This window comes from Paramormyrops kingsleyae, chromosome 15, assembly GCF_048594095.1.
Source record: "Paramormyrops kingsleyae isolate MSU_618 chromosome 15, PKINGS_0.4, whole genome shotgun sequence".
Lineage (NCBI taxonomy): Eukaryota > Metazoa > Chordata > Actinopteri > Osteoglossiformes > Mormyridae > Paramormyrops > Paramormyrops kingsleyae.
In genome coordinates this window covers 7,274,168-7,298,424 of record NC_132811.1, presented here as the reverse complement: position 1 = coordinate 7,298,424, position 24,257 = coordinate 7,274,168, and the positions used below count along the sequence as shown (strand labels likewise).

Below are 24,257 nucleotides of genomic sequence, written 5' to 3'. Positions count from 1 at the left end.
ATGAGATGTAACAGCAGTTCCCACCCGTTGGCAAACTTCACTGCAGTGAATGAGGACTTTTGCCTCACTCAGGAAGAATACCTGGAAAAGTATCTCGGCCCACGTCGCTCCTCTGTCTTTATGCCCATGTGCGTTGTTTACCTGCTTATATTTCTCGTGGGGGCAGTGGGCAATGTCTTAACTTGCACGGTGATAGCCCGCAACAAGGTCATGCGGACGCCCACTAATTACTACCTGTTCAGCCTTGCGGTGTCGGACCTACTGGTGCTGATGCTGGGAATGCCTCTTGAGTTGTATGAGATGTGGAGTAACTACCCCTTTGTGTTTGGTAAGGGTGGCTGCTACTTCAAGACGTTCCTCTTCGAAACGGTGTGCTTCGCCTCTATTCTTATCGTGACGTCCCTCAGTGTAGAACGCTACATAGCTGTGATCTACCCTCTCAAGGCCAAGTTTGTGGTGACCAGAACCCATGCCAAGAGGGTTATCCTGGCCATGTGGATCATCTCAGTGCTGTGCGCTATACCCAACACCAGCCTGCATGGCATAGTCTCTCTGCCATCTGCCACGGGTCAGGAAATCCCAGAGTCGGCTATCTGCATGCTGGTAAAGCCACGCTGGATGTATAACGTCATCATCCAGATCACCACGCTGCTCTTCTTTCTGCTGCCGATGTTCACCATCAGCTGGCTGTACCTGCTCATTGGGCTGCAGCTGAAGCGGGAGAAGATTCAGCAGGTGCTGAAAGGCCAGTCCGCCCACGACCAAGATGGCTGCTGCAACTCTCACAGCCAGCAGCAGAAAGTGCGCCACCGGCAGGTCACTAAAATGCTTTGTGAGTGTCTAACTGTCCTTTCTCGTTGCAGCTTGCCAACACTATATAGTAACATACCCCATTACTTTCATCTTATTGGTGCAGTGGTTTGCACTGTTGCCTCACACATCTGGGACCAGTGACTGAGTCTCCTCCATGGCTCCATGTGTGCGGAGTTTGCATGTTCTCCCTGTGTCGTCGTGGGATTTCATTACCTTACTGTACACACACTTCAAATTCTGTAATGCCTACAAATCTAACCAGATGACTGTTTAAACTGAAATGTGGACAACAGTCCTCAGGGTCAACTGCATTTAATTAACAGGCCCTTGCAGTTGTTCCTCTTTCTGATTTCTAATAAGTCCTGTGTACAGACTAAGAGCGAAATATGACGGTTTTAAACGAGCTGCTTTCATTGTGCGTGTTTGTTGCAGTTGTGTTAGTCATAGTGTTTGGGATCTGCTGGGCGCCCTTCCACACCGACCGTCTGATGTGGAGTTTTATCAGCCACTGGACCAGCGAACACCTGGTGATGTTCCAGTACGTCCACATCATCTCCGGCGTCTTCTTCTACCTCAGTTCTGCCGCCAACCCCATCCTGTACAACCTCATGTCCACCCGCTTCCGGGATGTGTTCAGGGAGGTGATGTGCCGTCGCACTCGGCACCCGGTGGCCAGAAAGCACTCCTTAAGCGTGACCAGAGTGACCCTGCGCAGCACCATATGCGAACTCCCATCCACCAATGGCGTACCCATCACAGAGGGAGAGGACTGCAACATTTTCTTGGATGGAATCCTGAATAATGAGGCCACTACTTTAACATAAAGCTAACATGCAGTCCTCAAAGACCACAAAACAACCGCAATGACTACCTAATGCTTAACGTTTAATGGTTTATGGCAAACTTGCTATACCTTTTACAGTCTCTGAAAGTGATCATTTTTTTACCTGGATTTTTCTTTTCAGCTGCTTCAGTTGCAATAAATTAGACATGAGTTCCAAAACAAACAAGTACCCATTTTAAAAATCAATTACAGCAGAAAGGTTTAAGCATTGGAAGATAAAGAAATTGTCTTTAAACCAGCTGCAGCAGGGGGGTGGTGTCACGTCCAGCTCCGTCCGATCCTAATGTGTGCCACGCCCACCTCGTTACCTCGTGTTCATCCCTGATTGTTCTCACCTGTTGCCTGTTCCGTTTGCCTAGTCTTGTGCATTTAGTCGGTGTCTCAGTCAGTGTACGCCAGATTTGTCATTGACGTTCGTCTGTGTGCTTCCCCCGGTCCTGTTTCCCTGATTAAAACCCCGTTATTTTGACTTCCTGGCTCCTTTTCCCTGCTTCCCTGCTCACCTTCTTGCCGCGACATGACGGGGGGTTGATCTAAAGCAATGGTTCACAAACTTTTACACTACGTAACACCTCAGAAAGTATTTTGCACTTCATGTACCACCATTATAACATTATGTTTGGCCATCAAGAACAATATACTAGGTAATTCCTTTTGTTATTTTCACTGCACAAGGGTTACACTGTTTGTTACATAGTAGGTTGTTACAGAGGACCACTTTTGGAAATATAGTTTTTAGATGTTTTATTAGATGACTTGTGCTGTATGAACTTGTTTTTGTGCCTCCTCCTGTCTTATTCCACTCAGATATTCACAGGGCAGTGAGGGTGTTTTTTTACACAAAAAATCATCGTATTGTAACTGTAAATGTTGAAATTGTTTGATAGTCACTAGTTTGTCTTTTTAAACTTCTAGCTATTCAGTAGAATTGTGTGTAAATGTTGGAGAATATAGTTAAAACAAATTGCATATTATTCAATAAATGGTGAATGTGATATGTTCTGCTGTCCTTCTATGGGATCATGTAGACCAGGTACCTACAATTCAGTCCAGTATTTCTGAGGAACAACCTGACAAAGTTAACAGGGTTTGTACGATAATGTTTCAGACTCATGATCATGTATAATGTGGTTGTGTATGTGTGTGTGTGTGTGTGTGGGCCTGACCTGGTATATAAGGACAGTAGTTTGTAAGGACAGTGTTGAGAAATGTCTCAGAGATGCTTTTGGGCTATTAATTTCAGCGTGTGTGTGTGTGTGTGTAGGTCTGGTTTACAAGATGGTTTACAGGGACCACAGTTATTGTACATGTAAGTTCTCCCGTGGTTCCCTTGTTCTTAGGTTGGTTAGCAGGTTCTAGTTTTTTCCCTTATTGTAAGTTCTCCCGTGGTTCTCCTGTTCGTAAGTTTGTTAGCAGGTTCTAGTACTTGGCCAGGGTGCTTTAATATTCATTTAGGGCTTTGAAATAGTCACTGTATATTATTACTACATAGAATTAGTATTTTTAGCAAAAGTATGACCTCAGTAAATGGTGAATGCGATATGTCCTGCTGTCTTTCTGCAGGATCATGCAGACCAGGCATCTGCAATTCAGTCCAGCGTTTCTGGGGAACAACCTGGCAAAGTTAACATGGTGTGTACCATAATATTTATGATTATTTTGATTATGTATAATATAGTTATGTGTGTTTGTGTGTGTGTCTCTGTGTGTATGTTTTTATATTATATTATTATATGTCCGACTATGATGATTAACTAGGTAATGTTTCCGACAAAGTGAACAAAAATAATTTTTGAAGCAATGGAAAATGGCACCTATTCAAAAGTAAATAGCAGTTTTCTTAGTATCATCATTCTGAAAAAGAGTGACATGGATTTAAGGGAGATGTGAAAGTCATCTGAAGAGTTCATGCATAACAGGTTCGTCAGTAGTTACCATATGACTTGTTAATTCTTGAAACATTCACTGAAATTAAATATCAGTCAGGGTAATGCACAGCCCTTTCATTTCAGAGTTTGAGCTAAGAAATAAACATTATACAGTATACACAATAGAAAAGCAGATCACTGCACTGATGTCTTTATACAGTACTTTAATTCTTTTAAAAGAAGTTTAATCGTGGCCAAACGAAAAAACATTTATCACTCAAATGTCACTGGTATATGCTTGGAAAGTCTATCAGAGTATACGTATGACACAACACGCTGCTTTAACGAAAACGAGAAAGGAAAATATTTTAATGTTTATTAAGAATCAAAAGTTAGAAACCCACAGTGTCAATGTATGATTCACAATTTTTATGGAAAATGATTAAAGGGCGACTGCAGAGCAGGATACAGTTTGCAAATGACTGTGCTCTGTGTACTTTGTTTTTAATGTTACCAATAGCTTTGCATGATAAAATCTATGGTTTCTGGTTGTCATTAAGCCCTTGTTTTATTCTATATTCTCTGTATTTTATGGCTTTATGCTTTATTGTACGATGTCCTTGGGTGCTAGAAAGGTGCTTTTAAAATACAATTTATTATTATTATTATTATTATTATTATTAAAACTAAATAGCCTTAATAATTTCAACTGTTTTATTAATGTAAGATGGAGGTCAGGTGATGAGGACATCAGTTCATCTGTGTTTTCTTGCAAATGTCAATGATAAGAACTCCATTCTTCAGTATCGTTTCTTTTAATTAACATTTATTTGGCAAAAACCTTTGTCAAGTGAATCAGAAGGAGCGAGCATGGTCAGTCAGTCCCTGGAGTACTTAGGGCCTTGCTCAAGGGCCCAATGTATTAAATCACTCTGTCAGCCGTGGGATTTGAACCAATGACCTCCACTCAATAAAAGCTGACATAACTGACGAATTCAGGCATCAATCTGCATGCCTCTTTCATGCTAACATGCTACAATTCCCCAGTATTTCTGCTGCAGTCTTTTTTTGGTGACACTTTATTAACCCCTGTGTGGAAATTCTTTGTGCCCCATCTTGGGGGTCATAGCGATGGGGCAGCCACTTTGCAGCACCCAGGGAGCTGGGGGTTACAGGCCTTGCTCAAGGACATGTAACTATTCAGCTGCAGTCAGGCTCGAACCAGGGACCTTAGTACCACTGGCCCAGAGGGTTATCCAACTGAACTGCACACCTCCTTAACAATTCTTAACTATATCTGGATTTGTTCGTAATTTTTTTCCATTCATGTTATGGGGACTTCTTAATTCCCATCTAGAATGAATAAGTTTACTGTTTTGAATAATATATTTTCTGACTTTAAGTTGGTTGCAAAACTTCAGATGTATCTACCAAGCTCCCAGACATGAATAATATAGTCAATACACAACAACGCCAACAAAGCCCCATTAAGGATATTGAGAGAAGGTTTCACTTTCACTTTCTGCTTGTAGGACCCTCAAGAAGAGATGCGTCATGACCATGTATGCTGTGTTGCCCACCTCAGCTAAAAATGAAAGCACAGACAGAGTATCTATTGAGTTAGCACAGGCATACTGATGCAGCAAATTATCTAATACTACAGGCATTTTTAATAACACAGAACAGCTCTCTTTGGTTGACAGTGAAGTATAAACCCACCTGGAACTTTTAATCTATTGAGAACAGTGTAAAAAAGACACCTTTAAACGGATGCACAGTGTAGTGCATTTTCATGAATGCGTCTCACTTTCATATAATCTTCAGATGTAGATATGGCAATGGTTAAAATGTTATCTCGCATATAATTAGAGGAAATGCAAACTGGAACCTTTGTTCCTTCAAAACAACCGTCTACATACTCTCATGTATTCCTGTAGTTCCACAGATTACTAATGATGATGCCGATTAAAAAAAATTACCTGCTGCAGCCTTCTGTGTCGTCACAAATATGAGAACTACCCCCACGATTCCACAGGCTTAGAAAAAGAGAATGGGTTAGCAAAGCAAAGCAAGCTGACAGAGACACAGATGCAGAGACTATAACACATCGATTTTTATATATTAGCTTCTCAAGGGTCATGTGTTACTCCATAAAGCGACTCTTCTCCGTCTATCTGTCGTTGCTGTTACTCAGTCATGGTAAGTACATGTCACTTTTATCGATACTACAGAGATGTTGGACTTTTATCTTGTTTTGGTGTTAGATGATATTGTTACATTTTTATTACAGCAAGTGTGTAAGACATTATGCTATTTAAAAATGATAATTGATGGAAATGAGAGAGAATAATGCCAAAATCTAATTCACAAAATCAAACAAATAAATAAATGCCACAAATAACAATAACACTTAAATAATCAGGACAAGGCCTTCCCCATTTAAAATGTTTGATTTTATAAAAATGCAAAAATTGAGTATTATATTTTGTCCAAACAGATAATCCACAGTAAGATTTTATAGTTTTATAGTTGCTCTATTATTCATACATAGCAATTGTGATATAATGTTTGACAGAGTCATGCACTTGTGTTGAAGTAATGCGGTTGACATAGTAATGCCACTTTATTAAATGATCGTAATCTTAACCCTCCTATTAAGTTAAACAAAAAGAGAAAACAACAGGTTAAAACAGTAATACTAAAAATCCATGTGAACTTTTATTTGAAGTAGTAGGCGTTGCAAAATATGATTGAAACAAGGGGGTGCCCCAGGTAGAATGAAACTAAATAAAGAACCATAAAAAACATACCCACTCCTTTCTCCATCTTTCTCTCTCTCTCTCCGTCTGAATTTTCCCTTGTGGAAAATGTGGTCTATGCACGTTTTTTTTTTTGTTTTTTTTTAGAATTTTCTCTGACTCATACTAATATTACCTACAGTTATGCTGCTGGACATATGTAAAGCTGGATTTTCATTTGACTGAAAGGCCTCTCTGAAATGAAATTACTGTATGTGACCACAGTGATTATCAATTCCATGTCGTAACAGCACCCTCCGAGGTAAATTAAACAGTGAACAGGACAGGAAAAGAAAACTGTGAATCCCAATCTTGCGTCTTTCGTTCTTGGGAGAAATATGCAACACGTGAATTTCTAAATGAAACGTAAACTCAAATGACAAAAAACTTTTAATCAGTAGCGGTTGAAAAACGGAGCAGATGAGATATTGCAGTCTTGGAAACGTGGTTCCGTGCCATAAGTCTGGTATATCTCAGGTAGGGAGCTTGTTTATCTGTGGAAAATACAAAAATACAGAAAACAAAGCCAGATCACCTTCGACGGCCCAATTTTCCAGACCTGACAGATCTTACTGGAGTTTTAGTTTTCTGGACAGATATACTATGTTTCTTATCTTGTGCATCAAAAAGCTCACTGATATTGTAGAAAATTTGCTTCCACAGTACATCAGTAGTAATATATTAATTGCTAACCAAAACAGTCAACTGCTGATAATCTGTAATTTTAACCTAATTGATATGATTTTTTTTCTAGCTAAAGAGGGCTTCAAACAAATAATCCATTCACATTTAACAGATTGATTCAGATATGTAATTCTATTTAAAGCTCTTATAAATGAGAAATATAGATTCATAGTTGTCTTTTTAACAATTCATAAATATATTTCTGTGAAAGTCGTTTAAATTATTATTGTTAATTATATAAACTGTAAAATTAGTAATAATACAGTTCATTTCATATGGGGGGGAAATTTAGTAACTTTTGTAATTTTGTACCATTATATACTATTAGACATTGACTTCTAAATTACAGCTGCTAGTAACACACTAGACGGCATTTTTTGTGATAATGCATTGACAGTTTGACAAGAGGACATTATATAAACTTCAACGAAGTTTGGATGAAGCCATGTCAAATTCCACATTTTTTATCCCTGAAATTCTTGTTTCAACCTTTAGAAATATATTCCATTACTACCCCTGCTGTCATTTCTATTTATTTTATTATTATTTATTTGTTATAATTACTTATGTATACATATGCATTCCAAAGTACAAAACATTATTCTGGCTACTGGATTTTATGTTCTTTATGAAGTAGTATTTAATATTTTGGTTCCTGCTACAGATATGTTCCATCCAAGACTGGACCATTAAAAACAGCATGCTTGCAGGGCAAAGTTTTAAATAGCAATACACAATAGCTATGATCTTCATTAATAATGAACTTTCCATTAATAGTGCACTTTTCTTTCAATAATTTTCTGGCAAAATAGCTGCCTGAAGAAAGCGGAACACTTTTTGTTAAAGAAAGAGGAAAAAAAGCACAAATGCCAAACCATACGCTGTGTAATAAACATACTTTTTCCATTTAAAAGTTATGGTGAATCTGTACTAAATCATAATGGGGCACCTTGCCTCTGTTTTAATATCCTGTCTTAACCGTCTCTCTGAACAGAAGTCGTCCAAGCAGAGGAAATTACAGGGACAGTCGGTCAGGATGTCAGGCTTAATTTTACCGGCCAGATCATGTCCAAGAACACAGTGAAGACAGTTAGCCTGTACAAAGACGGCACGAAGATCGGAGAGTGTTCTCATGCAGACACTAACTGCATTTGCACACGTGGTTCATTCACAAAAAATTCCCAAGGAGTGATTGTGAGCATCTCGAATCTGACTATGGCAGATTCCGGGAATTACTATGTCACTTTCTTCGACAACTCACCAAATTTTCACGAGAGCAAATTAGTGTCTCTCGTTGTCCATTTCCAAGAGCTTACGACAGGTATGTCAAATTTCCCCATTAACAGACTATATAACGCTCACATTTTACTAACTTTACAAGTATCTGAAGTGCACACTGAGGCAAAGGGTTTATCTGAGTTCTGTCTGAGTTCAATTCACAAGATAGGAAGATACATAAATAATCTGCTAAGTGTGTTAAATGTTAATATTATAATACTAATATCAAAAATTGTACTTGTTCCAAATTATCGTTTAGATTGATGCGGTTAAATGTACTGTTAATACTTTATACATTTCTGTACAATACTAAATGATATAAAATCAGTATTGTTTTAAAGATGATTATGAATAGTTAAATATGCGGCAGCTTGAGCCAGTACAGGAAAATGGTTTGAAATTGACGTTAAAATTCCCTAACAATTTGTTCACCTGTTATCTTCAGATTCTTCTCCACCATACAGAAGTAACGGAAATGACTTCCAGGAGGCCTCTTCAGAAAACTTCTTGTATGTGTATATCATCATTGCTCTATGCTTCATCTCCGTGATGATGCCATCAGTGCTGCTGAGTTTTTTCTGTCAGACCCCCAAGAGGAGCTCAGGTAAGAGACGTCACACTAGCTCAGTGTGGTGCCCATACTGAACCACTTAGACTGTCTGTGGGTCTCTGAAGACCCGGTTGGGAAACACTGAGCTACACTATTATTAAAAAGGCCTCAAAGACCAACCATTTTTTTCAGGGCTTCAGTAATCCACACGCACCACTTCAAAGTGTTAACCTAGACAGCTTCCTCCTTAGTTCATGCACAGGATTGGTCTAGTCATAGTCAGGGCATAGTCAAACCATTTATGGGGATAATATTTTGCTGAATGGTTGTGTGGATGGGGTCCCCCTCAGTAAACTTTGCCAGCCCACCAGTAAATTACCATAAGCCAGATAGCCAGTCCAGCCATGCTTGGATGAGAATGCCAATGGGCTACTATAATATATTATTATTATTATTTATTTTTTATTTTTTTTACGAATGGATTGAATGGACTTCAAGCAGAGGTATAGGGGAACTGGATTGTATGCATAATGAAAACAGTTGATTTGATAGGTTACCTTTCTTAATTATGCAGTTTGTGGGTGGTTGAAACTACAGTTATCTGTGGAAAATATATATTATGATTTGTTTGTGAAAATCTCATGAATCGTGCTTCCGGGGAACTTTTGCATCCTACAACAGTTAAGTTTGCCTTTCCTAAGACAAGCATTCTGTACCATTATTCCAGTTGACAAAACAATGAAATTAATAATATTTAAACAGCTGACAGTCACCAATTACTGGAAAACTAAACTAAACTAAAGCCTTTTCTGAAGGCAGAGGAAGTAGACTAGGTGGTTTTGATCTACACCGACATTCTTCCTCTGGGCATACTAATGCGAAACAGATCAAAGCAGATCTTTCTTACTCAAAAGTAAAAAAAAAAATACATGGGTGTATTGCTACAAATCCTAGATCAATGTTTAGTAGAGGTTTTGAAATGGTTGAGCTGCCACACATTGACAAGCATAATATTATAGTCCTATACCAACATGAAGATGTGTAAACAACTTCTTTGACTGCCTAAGACTTCTGCACAGTATTGTATATCGTTATGCAAAAAATAACAAATGCAGAGTATCACTTTTAACTGGCTCTTCATAGTCATTTGTATTGTTGCCAGTTGTATTGTTGGGAAGTGTCGAAAAAACTCTTGTGTCATGACTAAATGTTCTTTCATGTCATTGACCGAAGAAGAAAACCTGTGAAGGGAAAAAACATATGAACAAGTATTCTTATACCTACAGGCCATCACCAAATACCTCGTTCCAGCAATCAGTTTCAGGTGAGGTGGCCATTCATAGTATTAAAACTTTTCAAAGCTTCCCGTCATGAAATGAACTTTTCATTCTAAGTCAAAGATTGTTAATGTCTTGTGTCTAGGAGTAGGCCTAAATCGGTAGCTATCACCAGCTAAAGACATGATAAAATAAGAACCTAATATGAAAAAAATGGAATTAAAAGGGACTCAATGAACAGTAATGTAGGGCAGAGCAATATATCAATAAAATACCATATCGTGATTATGAACATTCATACCATCATCAATTTGAATATCATATTGTGTAGCTACAACACTTGTTTTCCAGCATAATTAGCAGTTATAATGCACTATTTTAAACAAATTCTATCAAGGTGTGAGTCTTTTGTTAGTGTGATACCCAGACCTATGGGAATATATTACTTATCATAATACATTTTTTTTATTAGATTAAATAGAAATAAATTTTTAAAAATGCATGTCTAATGTATGTGTGCAGCGTATGGTCTGTTACTGAGAAACCTTGGTGTTTCGTAGGTGCCGAGCGAGGCGGCCATGTCGGTGTGTCCGATGGAGTATGTGGCTCTGGATTTTCCCGGCAGCCTGAATGCGGATAAGAAGGCCAAGCGGAACGGAAAGCCGGTGAAGCTCCAGGAGACGGTGGAGTATGCCACCATCTCCTTTCCTCAGGGATAGAAGTACATGCTGCTCACAGAGGAGATACTCTGCCAGGAGGACATTGGTCTCCGTAAAGCGCTGCCACCTCGAACTGCTTCAAATGCTACTGTATACGGTGTATGCATACTGCCTCAGTATTGTAGGACCTTTTAGTAAATTAACTAACCTAGGGACACATATCACTATTGATTAGGTACTGACAGACTACTTGAAGTATGTAATCGAGTTGTCTTGCGGTACAAGAGCTATGTAATGCAAAGCAATACTTGAGAGACAAATGACATGTGCTAAGACTGAGGGGGCCGGGGTGTGTATGCAGGTTTTTGGGAGAACCTTTGGGTCAGCTCTTCAAACCCAGGTGTGAGGACTCCTCAGCCAGTCGGTCCTCGAATTAGTAATCTAGTTAGGGAGTTGCTGCAAAAACCCGCACACACAACAGCCCACCACTGTGCCAAACGCATATTTGTGTGATTACAGATATCATACGTATTTTATCTTGAAATAAGGTGCTACTGTCCTGTATATAAACTTAATGTAACACTATTTGCAAAAATGACAGTAAATGATTTATATTAAAAAAATTTACTGATTTCTTTTTAATCCGCAAGATGAATAGATAAATAACAATCTATTAATTGTGATCTGTTAATTTGAGTGCTAATACCAAAATCTAATTAGTACCAAATGATCATTTAGATTGATGTCAATGTCAATTTATTTATATAGCACATTTAAAACAACAGCAAAAGTGCTGCAACCAAAGTGCTTTATATAAAACAACCATAAAAACAAAATTTAATTACTAGCAATAAGTAATCAAATAAGTCTAAAACAAATACAGTTAATAATTTTAAGACATAGATACAAAATGAGAAAAAACATATCAGCAATCACAAAAAGCAAGAGAATAAAAATGTGTCTTGATGCAGTTAAATGTACTGTTAATACTTTATAAAATTCTATACAATATTAAATGAATAAATATTGCAGCTATTTGCCAATTTTAAAATGCTTAAAAGAATTATAAGATTAGCATAAAATTTATGTCATGTACATTACACATATTGTGAGTGAAATACATTATTATAGAAATCTGAAGATCTGAAAAAGAATATGAAATGAAAAAATTCTGAAATACTGCTGGATGAAATCTGATATAATAAGCTGACAGTTCTGCATATTTTAAGTATTATAACAAAGAGGAATGACATTTAGATTATATATTCCCTTAAATAACTGTAAAATGTTGTTTATGTAAAAATGTTGATTCAACTAAACAAAATGACAGCAATAAAGGAAACATAGCATGTACTTTTTCACAAAATAACAAACTACTCTTACCACTTATCATCAATCACTGCTTAAGCACCTTGTTTTCGTCACAAAATGCTCCACACAGCAGATTAAGAATGATTGTGTTTGTCCACGGCAGATGGAAAAAAGCACAGCAACAAAAAAATAACCAGTGACTCTCTGTAACCGATACAGTCCCACTATGCTCCACAAACAGGCAACGCTGTCAAGAGAAGCGCTGCAGACGGCCTACGAGGATGTCATGTGACGCTTTGCTCGCCGAAACTTTCCGCGCAGCGCTTTCCGTCTCTTCCTTTTGTAAACAAGTTTTCTGTCAGAGCACTGCAGAGTTTCCAGCCATATCGCAAAGCAAATGCATGCGGGTAAATGACATGACATACATGTTTTATGTGTCTGACATTTTTTAATACTTTAATGAACATATAGCATTGCATAGATGATTGTACGAAACTTCTTTAATGCAAATATTTTCAATACATTTGTTTCGCGGAGTCCAAAAATGCCAGGTGCTGCAACCACCCAAACAAATCAGCAGAGTAAGAAAACTATTAAAATTGGTAAAGTAATTAAAAAAAATAATTAATTGGTATGAAAAAATAAATCACTGTGATTTTAAAACCAGTAGATAACTAAAAAAAATATATATGTCCACAAATTGCAAATGTACCATTGGAAAGAGGGGGTTTTATTTGAAAGATGTTTTAGAAAACAGTGGACCAGATGTTAAATCATAAAGGAGCCCTCAAGTGTTCTCCCTGGTGCAGTGAAAAAGTCAGTAGACCTAACTCAAATTTTGACAAAAATGGCAATTTTCAATTCATGGTTATGCTTGCACACTTTCCATGTCAGGTGGCATAAAACCATAAAAATATTGTAACATGATAAAACTATTTGTTTTTAAAATTGTATGTATGAACTTGATATCAAGGACAAAAATTGCTGCATGTGTTCAAGCATCTTTGCCCAGCTACTATATGTACCATCAAATGAAAATATTTAAAGCCAAAATGCATTATTTGTCTGAAGATATCAGAAAGAAAGACTAAAGTTAATGATTATGTATAGTGGTCAATGTGCTCTCACATCTTATTCTTCCAGTGTTAAACTGCTGTGATGTGAAAGCAGGGGAAACAGCTGGATGCAATGCCAGTCCATTGCAGGCACAAACACATTCATACATTACAGGCAATTTCGAGATTCATGTAAATGCATGTCTTTGGCTTGAAGGAGGAAATGACCATAATAAGGGGAAAACAAGCAAATCCACACATGCAGAGAGGGGAGGAATTCAACCCCCCAACCCTGGTGTCAGAGACAACAGTTCTACCCGACGAATCACCTCCACGTCTGACAACTCGGTCTACAAATGTATAAAACTATGCATAATTCATCCACAAGGTGGCGACAGTGTTTACATTGCTATTTTCAAATTGCTTTCTGTTTCCTTTCCCAACTCTCACCAACAAAACTGAAAGATATAGAATGATGAAGGATTTCTAAGGAATGAAGTGAACAAACCTTGCTCCTCGTCCAATTTTCCCTTTGCACAACAGCTTGCCTGATCATTTCCTGTTCCTCTCATCTTTTCGTTGCTTAACATGCATTTAGCAAGAGTACATTTCTTGCCTGCAAATAAAGTTCTTTAATCAGTACTGTGTGGCATTAGGGAGTGTGATAATTGTAACACATGATTTAGTCTTTGACCTATTTTAGCCTCTTGTAAATACCAGTTTCATAATCCCACGGAATAGTAGAATATACTGATCTTCTGGCAGACAGTTTCAATTCCTAGGTCATCCACTGCATTGAATCAAGATGCTTTTGAAGAAGGTCTTTGTTGTCTTTTGAAGAATGTATTCAAAGGAACTATTAAAAAAAAAGAAAATATAGCAGTTTTTCAATTGACACATATATTTATTTATAATACATGCTACAGAGTGACTTAGTCATGGTTATAAATAAAACATTTGCAGTGCACTGTTTCCATAGATAGAGCGATAACACTAGAAACAGGGTGGACAGGCTCATAAAAACTGAGTTTCAGTTTCATTTTCCTGGCGTTCACTGGAGTTCACTGTATTCGCAGATACAGGAGTATAAATAGAGGAACTAGAGTACAGGCTGGAGAGAATCAAGCAAGCAGCTGTACAAGTCAAGAAACTGATATACAAGTTAAAATAAATAAATCAATTTTAAAAGTCATGAATCGAGAATGGCGGGAAATTTTCCAGAAGAGGATAGAAGAACTGGGGAAAAGTGATAGCTGGCAGATAGAACGTGATGATTCGATCATAGCAAACGCTCCAGAACATGGATGGATGGAGTACATCCGCAACATCAATGGGAGGTATGATTGACATGATGCTGTTCAGGCGAGAAAGTAATATTCTATAGGGTGTTCAAAACCTGATAGAAGCATACTGTGCAATTAAGAATGAATACTTTTTTTGTCCTGTTATCTGACTTAATGACTGCCCATACGGTGCTAATGGTGGATTCCTTGCTATTATTGAATTATGTTCAGTTTTAATTCTTACACTCCCAAATGAGGAAACTGTAAATCAAAATATGGTGGTATACCGCATTACGGTAATGCTGCCCAAGCCTGGTGTATCAAGATTATCAAGTTCCACTAAAACAGCTTTACTGTCAGAGGAAAGAAAACTTAGCAATCTTTGCAATTTTAATAATTGTTCCTTTTCAAAATTGTATACTATATGTTAAAAAAAATCAATATGATGTATACTAATGCTGCTTGAGCTCTTCATGCACTCTCTGAGCCAGTTATAATCATCTGTGTACTTGCTGTATTGTTCCTTAATAACTGTGTCCATGTCTCTCCAAACCAAGGTTCAAATGCTCAAAGTGCAAGAATATGTGGCCCTCAAAAAGGGTGAAGGTGGTGTTTAACATGCGCCTGAGAACGCAGGAGGAGCGGGGCACCGTCAAGGTGCGTTTCTACAAACAGAAGTGCAGGAGATGTGCAGATCCTGATTTTGAGGAGCCCCGATTCCGAACGGACAACATAGACCTGCTTTTGGAGAAGCTAATGGAGAAAATTCGAATCAAGTGCTACAAGGAGGATTGTGGCGAGAAGGGGAAGTTCTTCCACTTTGATGGGAAGGTAGATGGTCCGCATGAGACCAGCCATTGTGAGGCCTGTCTCCAAGGCGTCTGCACTAAAAGCTGACTTCTGAACATTGTCGTGCCACTAACAATGTCACATGCATTCAGCATATTGGAATATATAAAACATAAGAAATATACAATATTACTAGCAATGTTGATGGCGTTTGTGTATTAAATTGAATATTTTTCAATGATCACTACAGAAACATGAACTGTTCTGAATGAATGAAAGTTTCTAAATCAAATGTTTGGTTAAACAATGCACTTGTCAAACCCACCAGGTTGTAAACTGCAACTTATTTGGTACTGTGTTGTAAGAGGAACCCAGATACAATATAATTATATACTCCTCTAAAGCAATGCTATGTTTTCATCTTCAATCAATGGCAGCTTTCATCTTTAAAAAATGCTTTTGTTGCTGGTTTAAACTGATTCTTACAGTATAAATCCCCTGTCCCATGATCATGTACTGCCTAAGAGATTGGGAACTGGAAAACTACTGTAGTAACAGTAGCCTATTAAAAAATATTCAGAGTAATGAGTATTTCTGAATTGCGTTTTCCCCCATATAACACTAAGTTACAAATGCAGCTCAGACGTTGTAACTCACCTTCTCTTTTTTTCTGAAAGAATGGGAAGAAAAAGGCATCTTAACTTTGACTATTTATTGCAATAAAAAAGCCCTTGAAATATATCATTTGAGTTTCTGTTTTCCCCAAAAACATGCTGAGGTTTGCCAAGTTGCCCGTAGGTGTGTATGTGTGAATGATTGGTGTGTGACTATGCCCTGTGATGGGTTGGCACCCCATCCTGGGTTGTTCCCTGCCTTGTGTATATAGCCTTAGGTATAGGGGACAGACTGAACAGCCCTGAACAGGACAAGCGATTACAGAAAATGGATGGGTGGATGAAAGTTTGCTGTTTTATGTTTACTCAGTATTGCATATTCTGCCAAGAGACACTCTGCATTATCGAAAGCAGAGTCACTCCAGGATCTGAAGCGTGGATTTGAGTTGTGCATGCATCAACGCTGAATACCAAGTAGAAAAGCACTAATAACTAACTAAAAATAACTAAAACTGAAAATCAACTAAAAGCAAGGCAAACAGAAAAAAAATCTAAATGTCCAGTTCCTGTGAAGGGCTTTGTCAGAGTCAATACAGACAGTTAAAGGTAATTAGCCAATTTATGAAAGTTCATGCAAATAACATGAGATTAACCCTTAACTTCCAATTACTGACAAGAGTGCAGGTTTGGCAGATGGTCTAAAGTCCTTTATTACTTGAATAGTTTAACAGTTTAATACTTTAACACAGTCGACTCAGATCAGCAGCGCATGAGTGACTCAAATCAACTTGACTCATATCCTGTTGTGACATGCAGAAACTTCTACAAGGAGTGGCACCAGGGGAGCTAAATGAATATGACAATGGACAGAGTTCAGAGCAGTTTAAGTGCTTGTAAATAGTTTAAAACAGTGTCATTTGACAAGGTGTTGCCTTTTGTTTCTGTTTGTGTTTTGGGTGTTTTGGTGCAAAAACGAGACACCAACTGTTACAAATAGCCAATGTGTGCAAAAATGTAACACTGTTAAACGAAATGTTCACATGTTGGGCTACTGTTTCGAAAACATAGTGACTGAAAAAATTTCTTTACGTGCTTGATTTTTTGGAGGTGTTTTATCAGCAGTGTTTAGTTTGAGAATCTTTAAACTTGATACCGACACTTTTTCTTAATATTTTAAAGGGTTATCTATCAGTACCCACAAAACAATTGATTCCCGTTTTGATATATTCTCAAGGTTGCCAGCTCTCACGCATCTGGCATAAACTCATGGTTTCAGACTCTCATGGTCACACAAGAAATCTTATGGCAAATCTATATTATACCATTATAAACCTAAAATTAGCTATATCAAAAGATTTGGGTTGTTTGTAAACCCTACAGACTATTTACAGAGTAACAAAACTGTTACATGCATGTAATTGCGTGTGCAGACTTGCCTCGAATTGAAAATCTCATACCAGCCAACTGACCAAACTTGGCAACCCTGCATTGAGTAATAAGCCTTTAGTTTCAAATATGCCTTTGAGGGGGGGGGGCATTCACCAAAAACAACCTGAGGGTGTTTTCACACCAACATTTTCTAGTCCAGTTAAAATGGACACTGGTTCGATTTCTCTCTTGGGGTGATTCATTTGGGCAGGTGTGAACACAGTAATTGCACTATGGTGTGGACCAAAACAACCAGACCGAGACCCTAGAGAGGAGTTGGTCTTGATCTGGTCCCAAACAACTCTAGTGGTCCGTTTGTGCAGACATCTGACCTCAATCTGACCCAGCTTCAAGGTGAACTCTGCAGATCTGAGCCCGTAGCCAGGTACGCTTTGCATTAGCTTCATTTTGAATCTAACATTTAGTTCTTAATTTTGACTGTCAACATTGAGAAACAAAAGTATTAGGACAGTGAGATATAAATAGATTATTATGGTATATATTCATAAAATTTGTGTTCCAGGTGAAAAGGTCAGTATGGGGATGAAGTTCAGGATGGCAGCTGTTATTTCCACAGAATACTTTCCAGAAAACTCACTGGTTAACATTCTCAAACGTCGTTGAAGAATTTTAAAGTCGTACAATTATTTTGTTTCCTACTCGCTCAATTTTATACCCGTCAAATTATTTTGTTTCTGACTGGCCCACCGGGAATTCCCCCGAGGCTCCCTATTGGCCGCTTCGGACTGTGGCTGGGGCATGACATGGGGAAATATGCAAACTCCACCCAGAGCTGGGGCAGGACTCAACGCTCCAAGCCCTGGAGATGTGAGGCGGCAATGGTGACCACTGATTCCGTGCTGTCCATGAAACCACCTTAACAGGGCCATGAATACATCAAAATGCATGGTAATAAATGTATGACTCATTTAGATATTATCCAAGGAAGGAAGAGTTTATATTTTGCAGGATTTTAACAAAGCAGCTATTAATTATGTGTCTAATCCAAACTCATGGGACACATCTTATTTTTAAACACAGACACCTGTTGTATATAAATAGGTAAAACTATATGCAAATATCTTATATCAGGACTGAACACCCCACCCCCAAGTAAAAATTATATAAGGCAATGAGTGGCCTTTGAAAATAGGATTCACTTTTCTGTTAGCCATTAGAAACACGATTGCTCAACAGCTTCATAATTTGCATGATTTCAAAGACTGAATTAAAAAAATTGATTATAGTAACTAACTGAGAGAACTGTCATTTCCAATGGACAAAAGAGTGCAGGTACTGTGAGTTTTATTTAATAAGATTCAAATTAATAAATTAAATGCTTAAAATACAAAGTTGTATAATATCAAACTGTGCTAGTGTATTGTTTTGTAAAGTCGAAATTAACCCTTCATCATTATTAAACGTTTGAAAAGTAAATATTAAAATATGATCATTATGTTAAACTGAAAACTACAAACAAACTAGCATTTATCTACTGTGCATGTAAGAATGTTGAATGTAAAGCTGTACTGTAAAGTTTTTCTTGCCTCGATTCCACATGAAACCACAGGGGGGAGCAGCTCCCAGAATTCAGACGGGTATCCCTGGGCTGAACGGCAGGGAAGAGCTGGCGCTTTTCATTTGCATTCTCTGTCTTTATGGTAAGAGCTCAGATTCACCACTAATCTCCATAGGAACTCCCTAATAGAAAAACCCTTAAATCGTATATTAAAATGGCTGTTTGACAGTTGCAACCAGTTTTTCCTTTCACTTATGCAGCGAATTAGTGTTTAAAATAACTCATAATAATAATTGCTGTCACCCACAAAATATTTTATGTGAAACGCACATAACTGGATTTTCGGTAAAACTGGAGAATGAAAGGACGAGTGACATATATAATAATGGGATGGTAAATGGAAACTCTTGTTCTGCAGCTCCAAACATAACGCGTGCTGTAACACTGAACTGCTCCCAGCCTGATGCTAAATCGCTCTACGTGGAAATAGAAAAGACATTCTACCTAAGCGCCGTCCGTCCCGTGTACAGCCTGAAGACACCCACCAATGTCACTCTCTCAGTAACACTCTATAGTATCCTCGGGGTGGTGAGTGAAATGCACGGCTGCCTAATACAGAACTGTTAGTTACCATGCAGTAGCTCCTTCTTGTATCCATGTTTACTCATCTTCTGCATGGTTAAAACGCAGCACATCAGGTTTAACACTTTAGAAAATGAAAGCTAGCTTAACTAAGCTCAGATGTGCTGTATTCTGTAGATTTCCCAGGTAATATCGTGTAACTTTAAACCGTGCAAAAATTGTTTATTCATAAAATCATTATACTTGGCTTTATTTTTGTTTTGATGGACTGCTCTATCGATTTAAATTATTGTCTTTTGTAGGATGAAAAGACACAGATATTAACGACTTACCTTTGGCTTAACCTGGTGAGAATTATGCTTAATTATGAATGGAGCTTGAACTAATACAGCAAGTTAAATGAAATACACAGAAAAAAAAATGGAAAAAAATATAAAGAGCAAAACGACTAAAGTCAACATACGAACATAAAACATTTTGGTAACACTTTACTTGAGGGGCCACAAGTACCTAACTAAGTAGCTGAGTTACTAAATACAAATCATTAGCAAATATAGTTCCTGCATGAAATACATGAACCATTATGACTAATTAATGATGAATGAAGATGGGATCAGTGTGTAACTAACAGTTTCTGGTTGATTAATACATTAAGTTGCAGTGTACTACATAACAGCACTTGTTCCCCCTCAAGTGAAACGTTACCAACATTTCTATAATTAATTCACATGTAATTTTATTAATCATGCATATTTAATCATGAAAGGTCCTAATCGTGTTAACCCCTTAAGTCTATTTTGTGCCATAAAGGAATGGTACGTTGAGTATCTGAGCTGGGACCCTGTGCAGTGTGGAACAGCAGTGGTCACTCTTCCCAGGAAGAAGCTTTGGGTGCCAGATATTGGTATTAATGAGTGGTGAGTGCCAGTATGCCTACAGCTTCCGGTATCATATGGCTGTTTGTCTGCTCTTTCTTTGTCTGTTTATCCATCATATCTCTGTTTACCTATATTCGCCTGTTTATATGAGTGGACGGACTTTGGTGTCTTGACTTTGGTGTCTTGGACTGTGCTTTGCTGAATAAATTCTGGATCGACGTAAAGATAAATCTGCCTTTTTCCATTTTCTTGTTTAATGAAGTTAGCTAAATATCTGTTAATAGCATAAGCAGAAATTGGCAGTTGATTATGGGTATTGACTGTGTTCTTCTGTTCTCCAGTTCTGCAGTTGTTTTGTTCTGCAGCAATAATGCTGCCGTTCCCCTTCTCCTGCAGCATGGATGGTGACACTTCCCCCAAAACCACATACGTGTACCTGTACTCCTCTGGACTGGTATCTGACAGCCGGCCAGTGAGAGCCATCAGCTCCTGTAACCTGGACATCTACACCTTTCCGTTTGATGTCCAGAACTGCTCGTTGACCTTTAATTCCTACACGTACCTTGGTGAGAGACACACAGGTTATATAAGCCACAATGTTTCACAACGACTTTAAAATCAGAAAATATTGGGTAGTTACTTGAAAAGAACACTATCAATCACAAGAGCTACATATAATACAGTAGCATTTAAATCAGTAATATATATATATATGTGTGTGTGTGTGTGTGTGTATTTATATATAAAGTGCATTGTATAGAATTTCCTTAATATTTTGAAACTACTTTAACTAGCGCAGAATCAAAGAGCATCATTCAGGGCCCAAAGTCGCATCAAAAATTTATAACTGTTGATATTTGTGAAACATTATGCACTTACAACTGATTATAAAGAAGTCATACTAGGCGGAATTGGCGCGCAGAAAAAAATTTTGATGTTGCGGACAGGAAACGGGAGCCTAATGAACACAATTTGGACTTATAGTCTTCTTCGTTCCTATGTCTGAAAGTTCGTAAGTAGTGGAGCATCCGTACTGACAAAATAGACAAAGACTGACATTAGTTACCGTCGGGCCACAGTAAAGACAAAATGGGGGAAAATAAATTAATCCAATTTGGAAAACGATTAGTCAATTACCAGAAATAAACCGTCCAGTAACACCAACATAGGGGACTTGCCTGTTGCATGTGTGCCAATGTCAGAGAGGGTATAAAAATTAATTCATCGTGACTTACCACTGATTACAGTGCCATTTAATCTTCCTATTGTGACCAGTATGGTGTTGAGCAACTGCCATTGATCAATATATTGCAGTTGTAAAAAAACAGTGAGATATAAGGTACATTACCCTAAATTATACATATGGTTACTAACTCCATGAATTTTTTGTGTAAGGAAACATTCTTCTGACTCTGCAGATTATGACCTTCGGGTGGATATGGGCATTTCAGGCGAGGAGACACTGAGATATTCCAAGCTGGTGATGACGACTATTGGGGAGTGGGAACTACTAGACATCAAAGCTATTAAAGTTACTCAATACAATTTTTCCAATGAAACTTATGACACAATTGTCTACCATGTGAGTATTTTAGAAGTGAAAATGTGTTATATTAAGAAACTTCAGGAATCAGATTCAAATTCTGGAAAGCTGTTGAGATTGATTTTTGTGTAGAACAGTTGATGTTAGTTATCATGGGTAGCGTGTTTCTCAATATATGTTAGTATTAGAATTTGGTTCCTCCCTTTCCGTTCAGATCGTCATGAGACGCAGGCCCACCATGTATGTGGTGAACCTCCTGATCCCCAGCTGCTTCCTCATGATCGTGGACCTCTTAAGCTTTCTTCTGCCACCAGAGGCTGTAGACCGTGCCACCTTCAAGATGACCATCATCTTGGGCTACACTGTATTCCTGCTCATCATGAATGATTTGCTACCTATTACCGGAAATAGACTTCCACTCCTTAGTAAATTTTTAAGTTTATTTCAATGACATTGTTTTTTGACATCAATAACACATATTTAGCTACTAGACCTTTTCTCTTCTTCTGTCGTTAGATGTCGTCTTCTCTGTCTGCCTGGCTTTGATGGTAGCAAGCCTTCTGGAGACTATCATCATTACCAAAATCCTGTGCAAATCCAACCACTCCGCAGTACCTCACTGGGTCAAGATCCTCGTTTTTAAATACCTGGCCTGGCTTGTTCGCTTTCCCCAGAAACCGGGTGATCAGGTGACAGATACCCACTCCACTACTACTGAGGGTATGAAGACGTCAAAGACATCATGCAAACGACAGAAGTGTAATTCTCTAATAAGTCACATACATCAATTATGTGTGGTTATGTAGGTATTATTTACATTATATAAGCTCTGTGTTGCACAATAAGGCATTATGTAATGTTACCCTAGGGCAGGGATTCTCAACCCAGGCCTTGCGGAACCCCAGATGGTCCGTGTTTTTGCTCTCTCCCATTTGCCAGGGAATTAGGAGAGAGCAAAAATGTCCCCACTGACATGGATTAGGTGCTCACCCTTTGTGACCATACTCTAATTTGCTTGTATGTCTATGGCTTTTGTAACTTTTACGTTCTTCTAGCTTCCTCAGCCTTTTTCATTTCGCATGATGCCATGAAATTAGTGGAGCCAGCAAAGGATACTGAGGCCCAGGACAGGACAAGACTGGCGGGTCCAGCTGTAGAGGAGCTGAAGAAACTGAGTCAGGACCTTCTAGCCATTCGCAGTCACGCAGAGGAACACCTCCCAGACTACCGCGCTGATGACGAGTGGACCCAGATTGGACACATCATCGATCGGTTTCTGTTTATCCTCTATCTCCTCTTCATTTCTTTTAGTATTATCACTTTTACTGTTTTTTGGGTGATATGGTCTTCCCAGTAGATTGCCATTGTATGTCAAAATCCAGTCTATCTTAATTGCAGGATTTACATGTACTCGTTCAGCAATTCAGTTGCATTATTTTGGTTTTCCTGTAATTGGTGTCATTCTGACAGCGGCTCTATGACAGCTTTCTCGATGTTGTTTTCGAAAAAAGTGATGTAATATTCACCCTCATAAATAACCCTCTGGAATCTAGAAAATAGTTTTATGCCATCTCTTAGCTGGGTATTTGGGCTTTTAGCTCACTGAACTGATTTTACTTCCGGGGGACATGGAAGTGTGGTCATTAATGACAAATTAGTTTAAAGATACACGTGACCCTGGATTGTCGAAAAACTATTATCTAAAAGTAGCTTAAAGTACATACGTTAGCATTCACGCACTTCCTACATTCTGGGTTTTCTACAGATAGCTTTCGTAGCTTCAAGTGTGGCTATAATGACTATAGCTGGCCAATGATGGTAGAATAAAGAACCATATGCATGGAAAATAAACCCTGTAGCTTTGCATGTACAGCCACTGCTAAGTATAATGAAAAGTCTCGACTAGCCTATTGTACCTCCATTTACTCATGTAAGTCATCTAATGAAAAAGTAACTCATCTAATAAAAGCAGAAATATTCCACCAATGGCAGTCATGCCATCTTTTGTGTCTAGCTGACACTTTCTTCAAATTTTATTTCCTTCTAGTACATTTATTTCCATGTACTGTTCCAGACACATACTGTTCAATGTTTCTTTTTTGTTTGGTGGTTGTCTGACATGAACAGCTGTCTTCAGATCTTGAAGCAGTGTCTTGATAAGTGTCATTTTAGTGTGCAAACCTGTAAATGCATTACAGGTAATTGTGTCCCATTGGTATCTGCATATAAATACTGAACTTGAAATCTGATTGGATTTTAGTCAGGACAAAAACATTTAGTCACTCTTAAATGAGTTTGCTTGAAAATTTTTAATTGGGCTGAGCTTCTCTCCAAGAATTTTCTTGCATCTCTCAGAATTCTTTATTGCATTATGTCAAGTTGCCCAAGTCCTACTAATTTATATATCAGAATCTTGACCAGATTTTTTATATATATTTATGAGAGTGCCACCCTAGCTGTTAAACTGTTGACCAATTATTGACC

The 24,257-nt window shown here is 38.1% G+C and overlaps 4 protein-coding genes across 4 annotated transcripts; all 4 read left to right on the top strand.

Annotated features, from left to right (window-relative positions):
- Window positions 1–2,235, top strand: LOC111860480 (neuromedin-U receptor 1-like). Its single transcript, XM_023844228.2, has 2 exons — window positions 1–832; window positions 1,246–2,235. Exons 1-2 carry the CDS (start codon window positions 1–3, stop codon window positions 1,635–1,637), a joined length of 1,224 nt encoding a protein of 407 aa, XP_023699996.2. The 3' UTR covers window positions 1,638–2,235.
- Window positions 2,236–5,588: 3,353 nt separating this feature from the next.
- Window positions 5,589–12,160, top strand: LOC111860449 (uncharacterized). The gene is made up of 5 exons (XM_023844187.2): window positions 5,589–5,724; window positions 8,002–8,328; window positions 8,731–8,889; window positions 10,122–10,159; window positions 10,673–12,160. The coding sequence occupies exons 1-5, from the start codon at window positions 5,664–5,666 to the stop codon at window positions 10,829–10,831; spliced, it is 744 nt and encodes a 247-aa protein (XP_023699955.2). The 5' UTR covers window positions 5,589–5,663; the 3' UTR covers window positions 10,832–12,160.
- A 1,529-nt stretch (window positions 12,161–13,689) lies between these two features.
- LOC111860450 (receptor-transporting protein 3-like) lies at window positions 13,690–15,950 on the top strand. The gene is made up of 2 exons (XM_023844188.2): window positions 13,690–14,474; window positions 14,978–15,950. Exons 1-2 carry the CDS (start codon window positions 14,329–14,331, stop codon window positions 15,315–15,317), a joined length of 486 nt encoding a protein of 161 aa, XP_023699956.2. The 5' UTR covers window positions 13,690–14,328; the 3' UTR covers window positions 15,318–15,950.
- A 2,484-nt stretch (window positions 15,951–18,434) lies between these two features.
- LOC111860525 (5-hydroxytryptamine receptor 3A-like) lies at window positions 18,435–23,750 on the top strand. The gene is made up of 10 exons (XM_023844300.2): window positions 18,435–18,544; window positions 18,822–18,912; window positions 19,189–19,358; window positions 19,655–19,699; window positions 20,163–20,269; window positions 20,627–20,796; window positions 21,649–21,812; window positions 21,988–22,198; window positions 22,290–22,493; window positions 22,829–23,750. The coding sequence occupies exons 1-10, from the start codon at window positions 18,527–18,529 to the stop codon at window positions 23,128–23,130; spliced, it is 1,482 nt and encodes a 493-aa protein (XP_023700068.2). The 5' UTR covers window positions 18,435–18,526; the 3' UTR covers window positions 23,131–23,750.
- The last annotated feature ends 507 nt before the right edge of the window (window positions 23,751–24,257 follow it).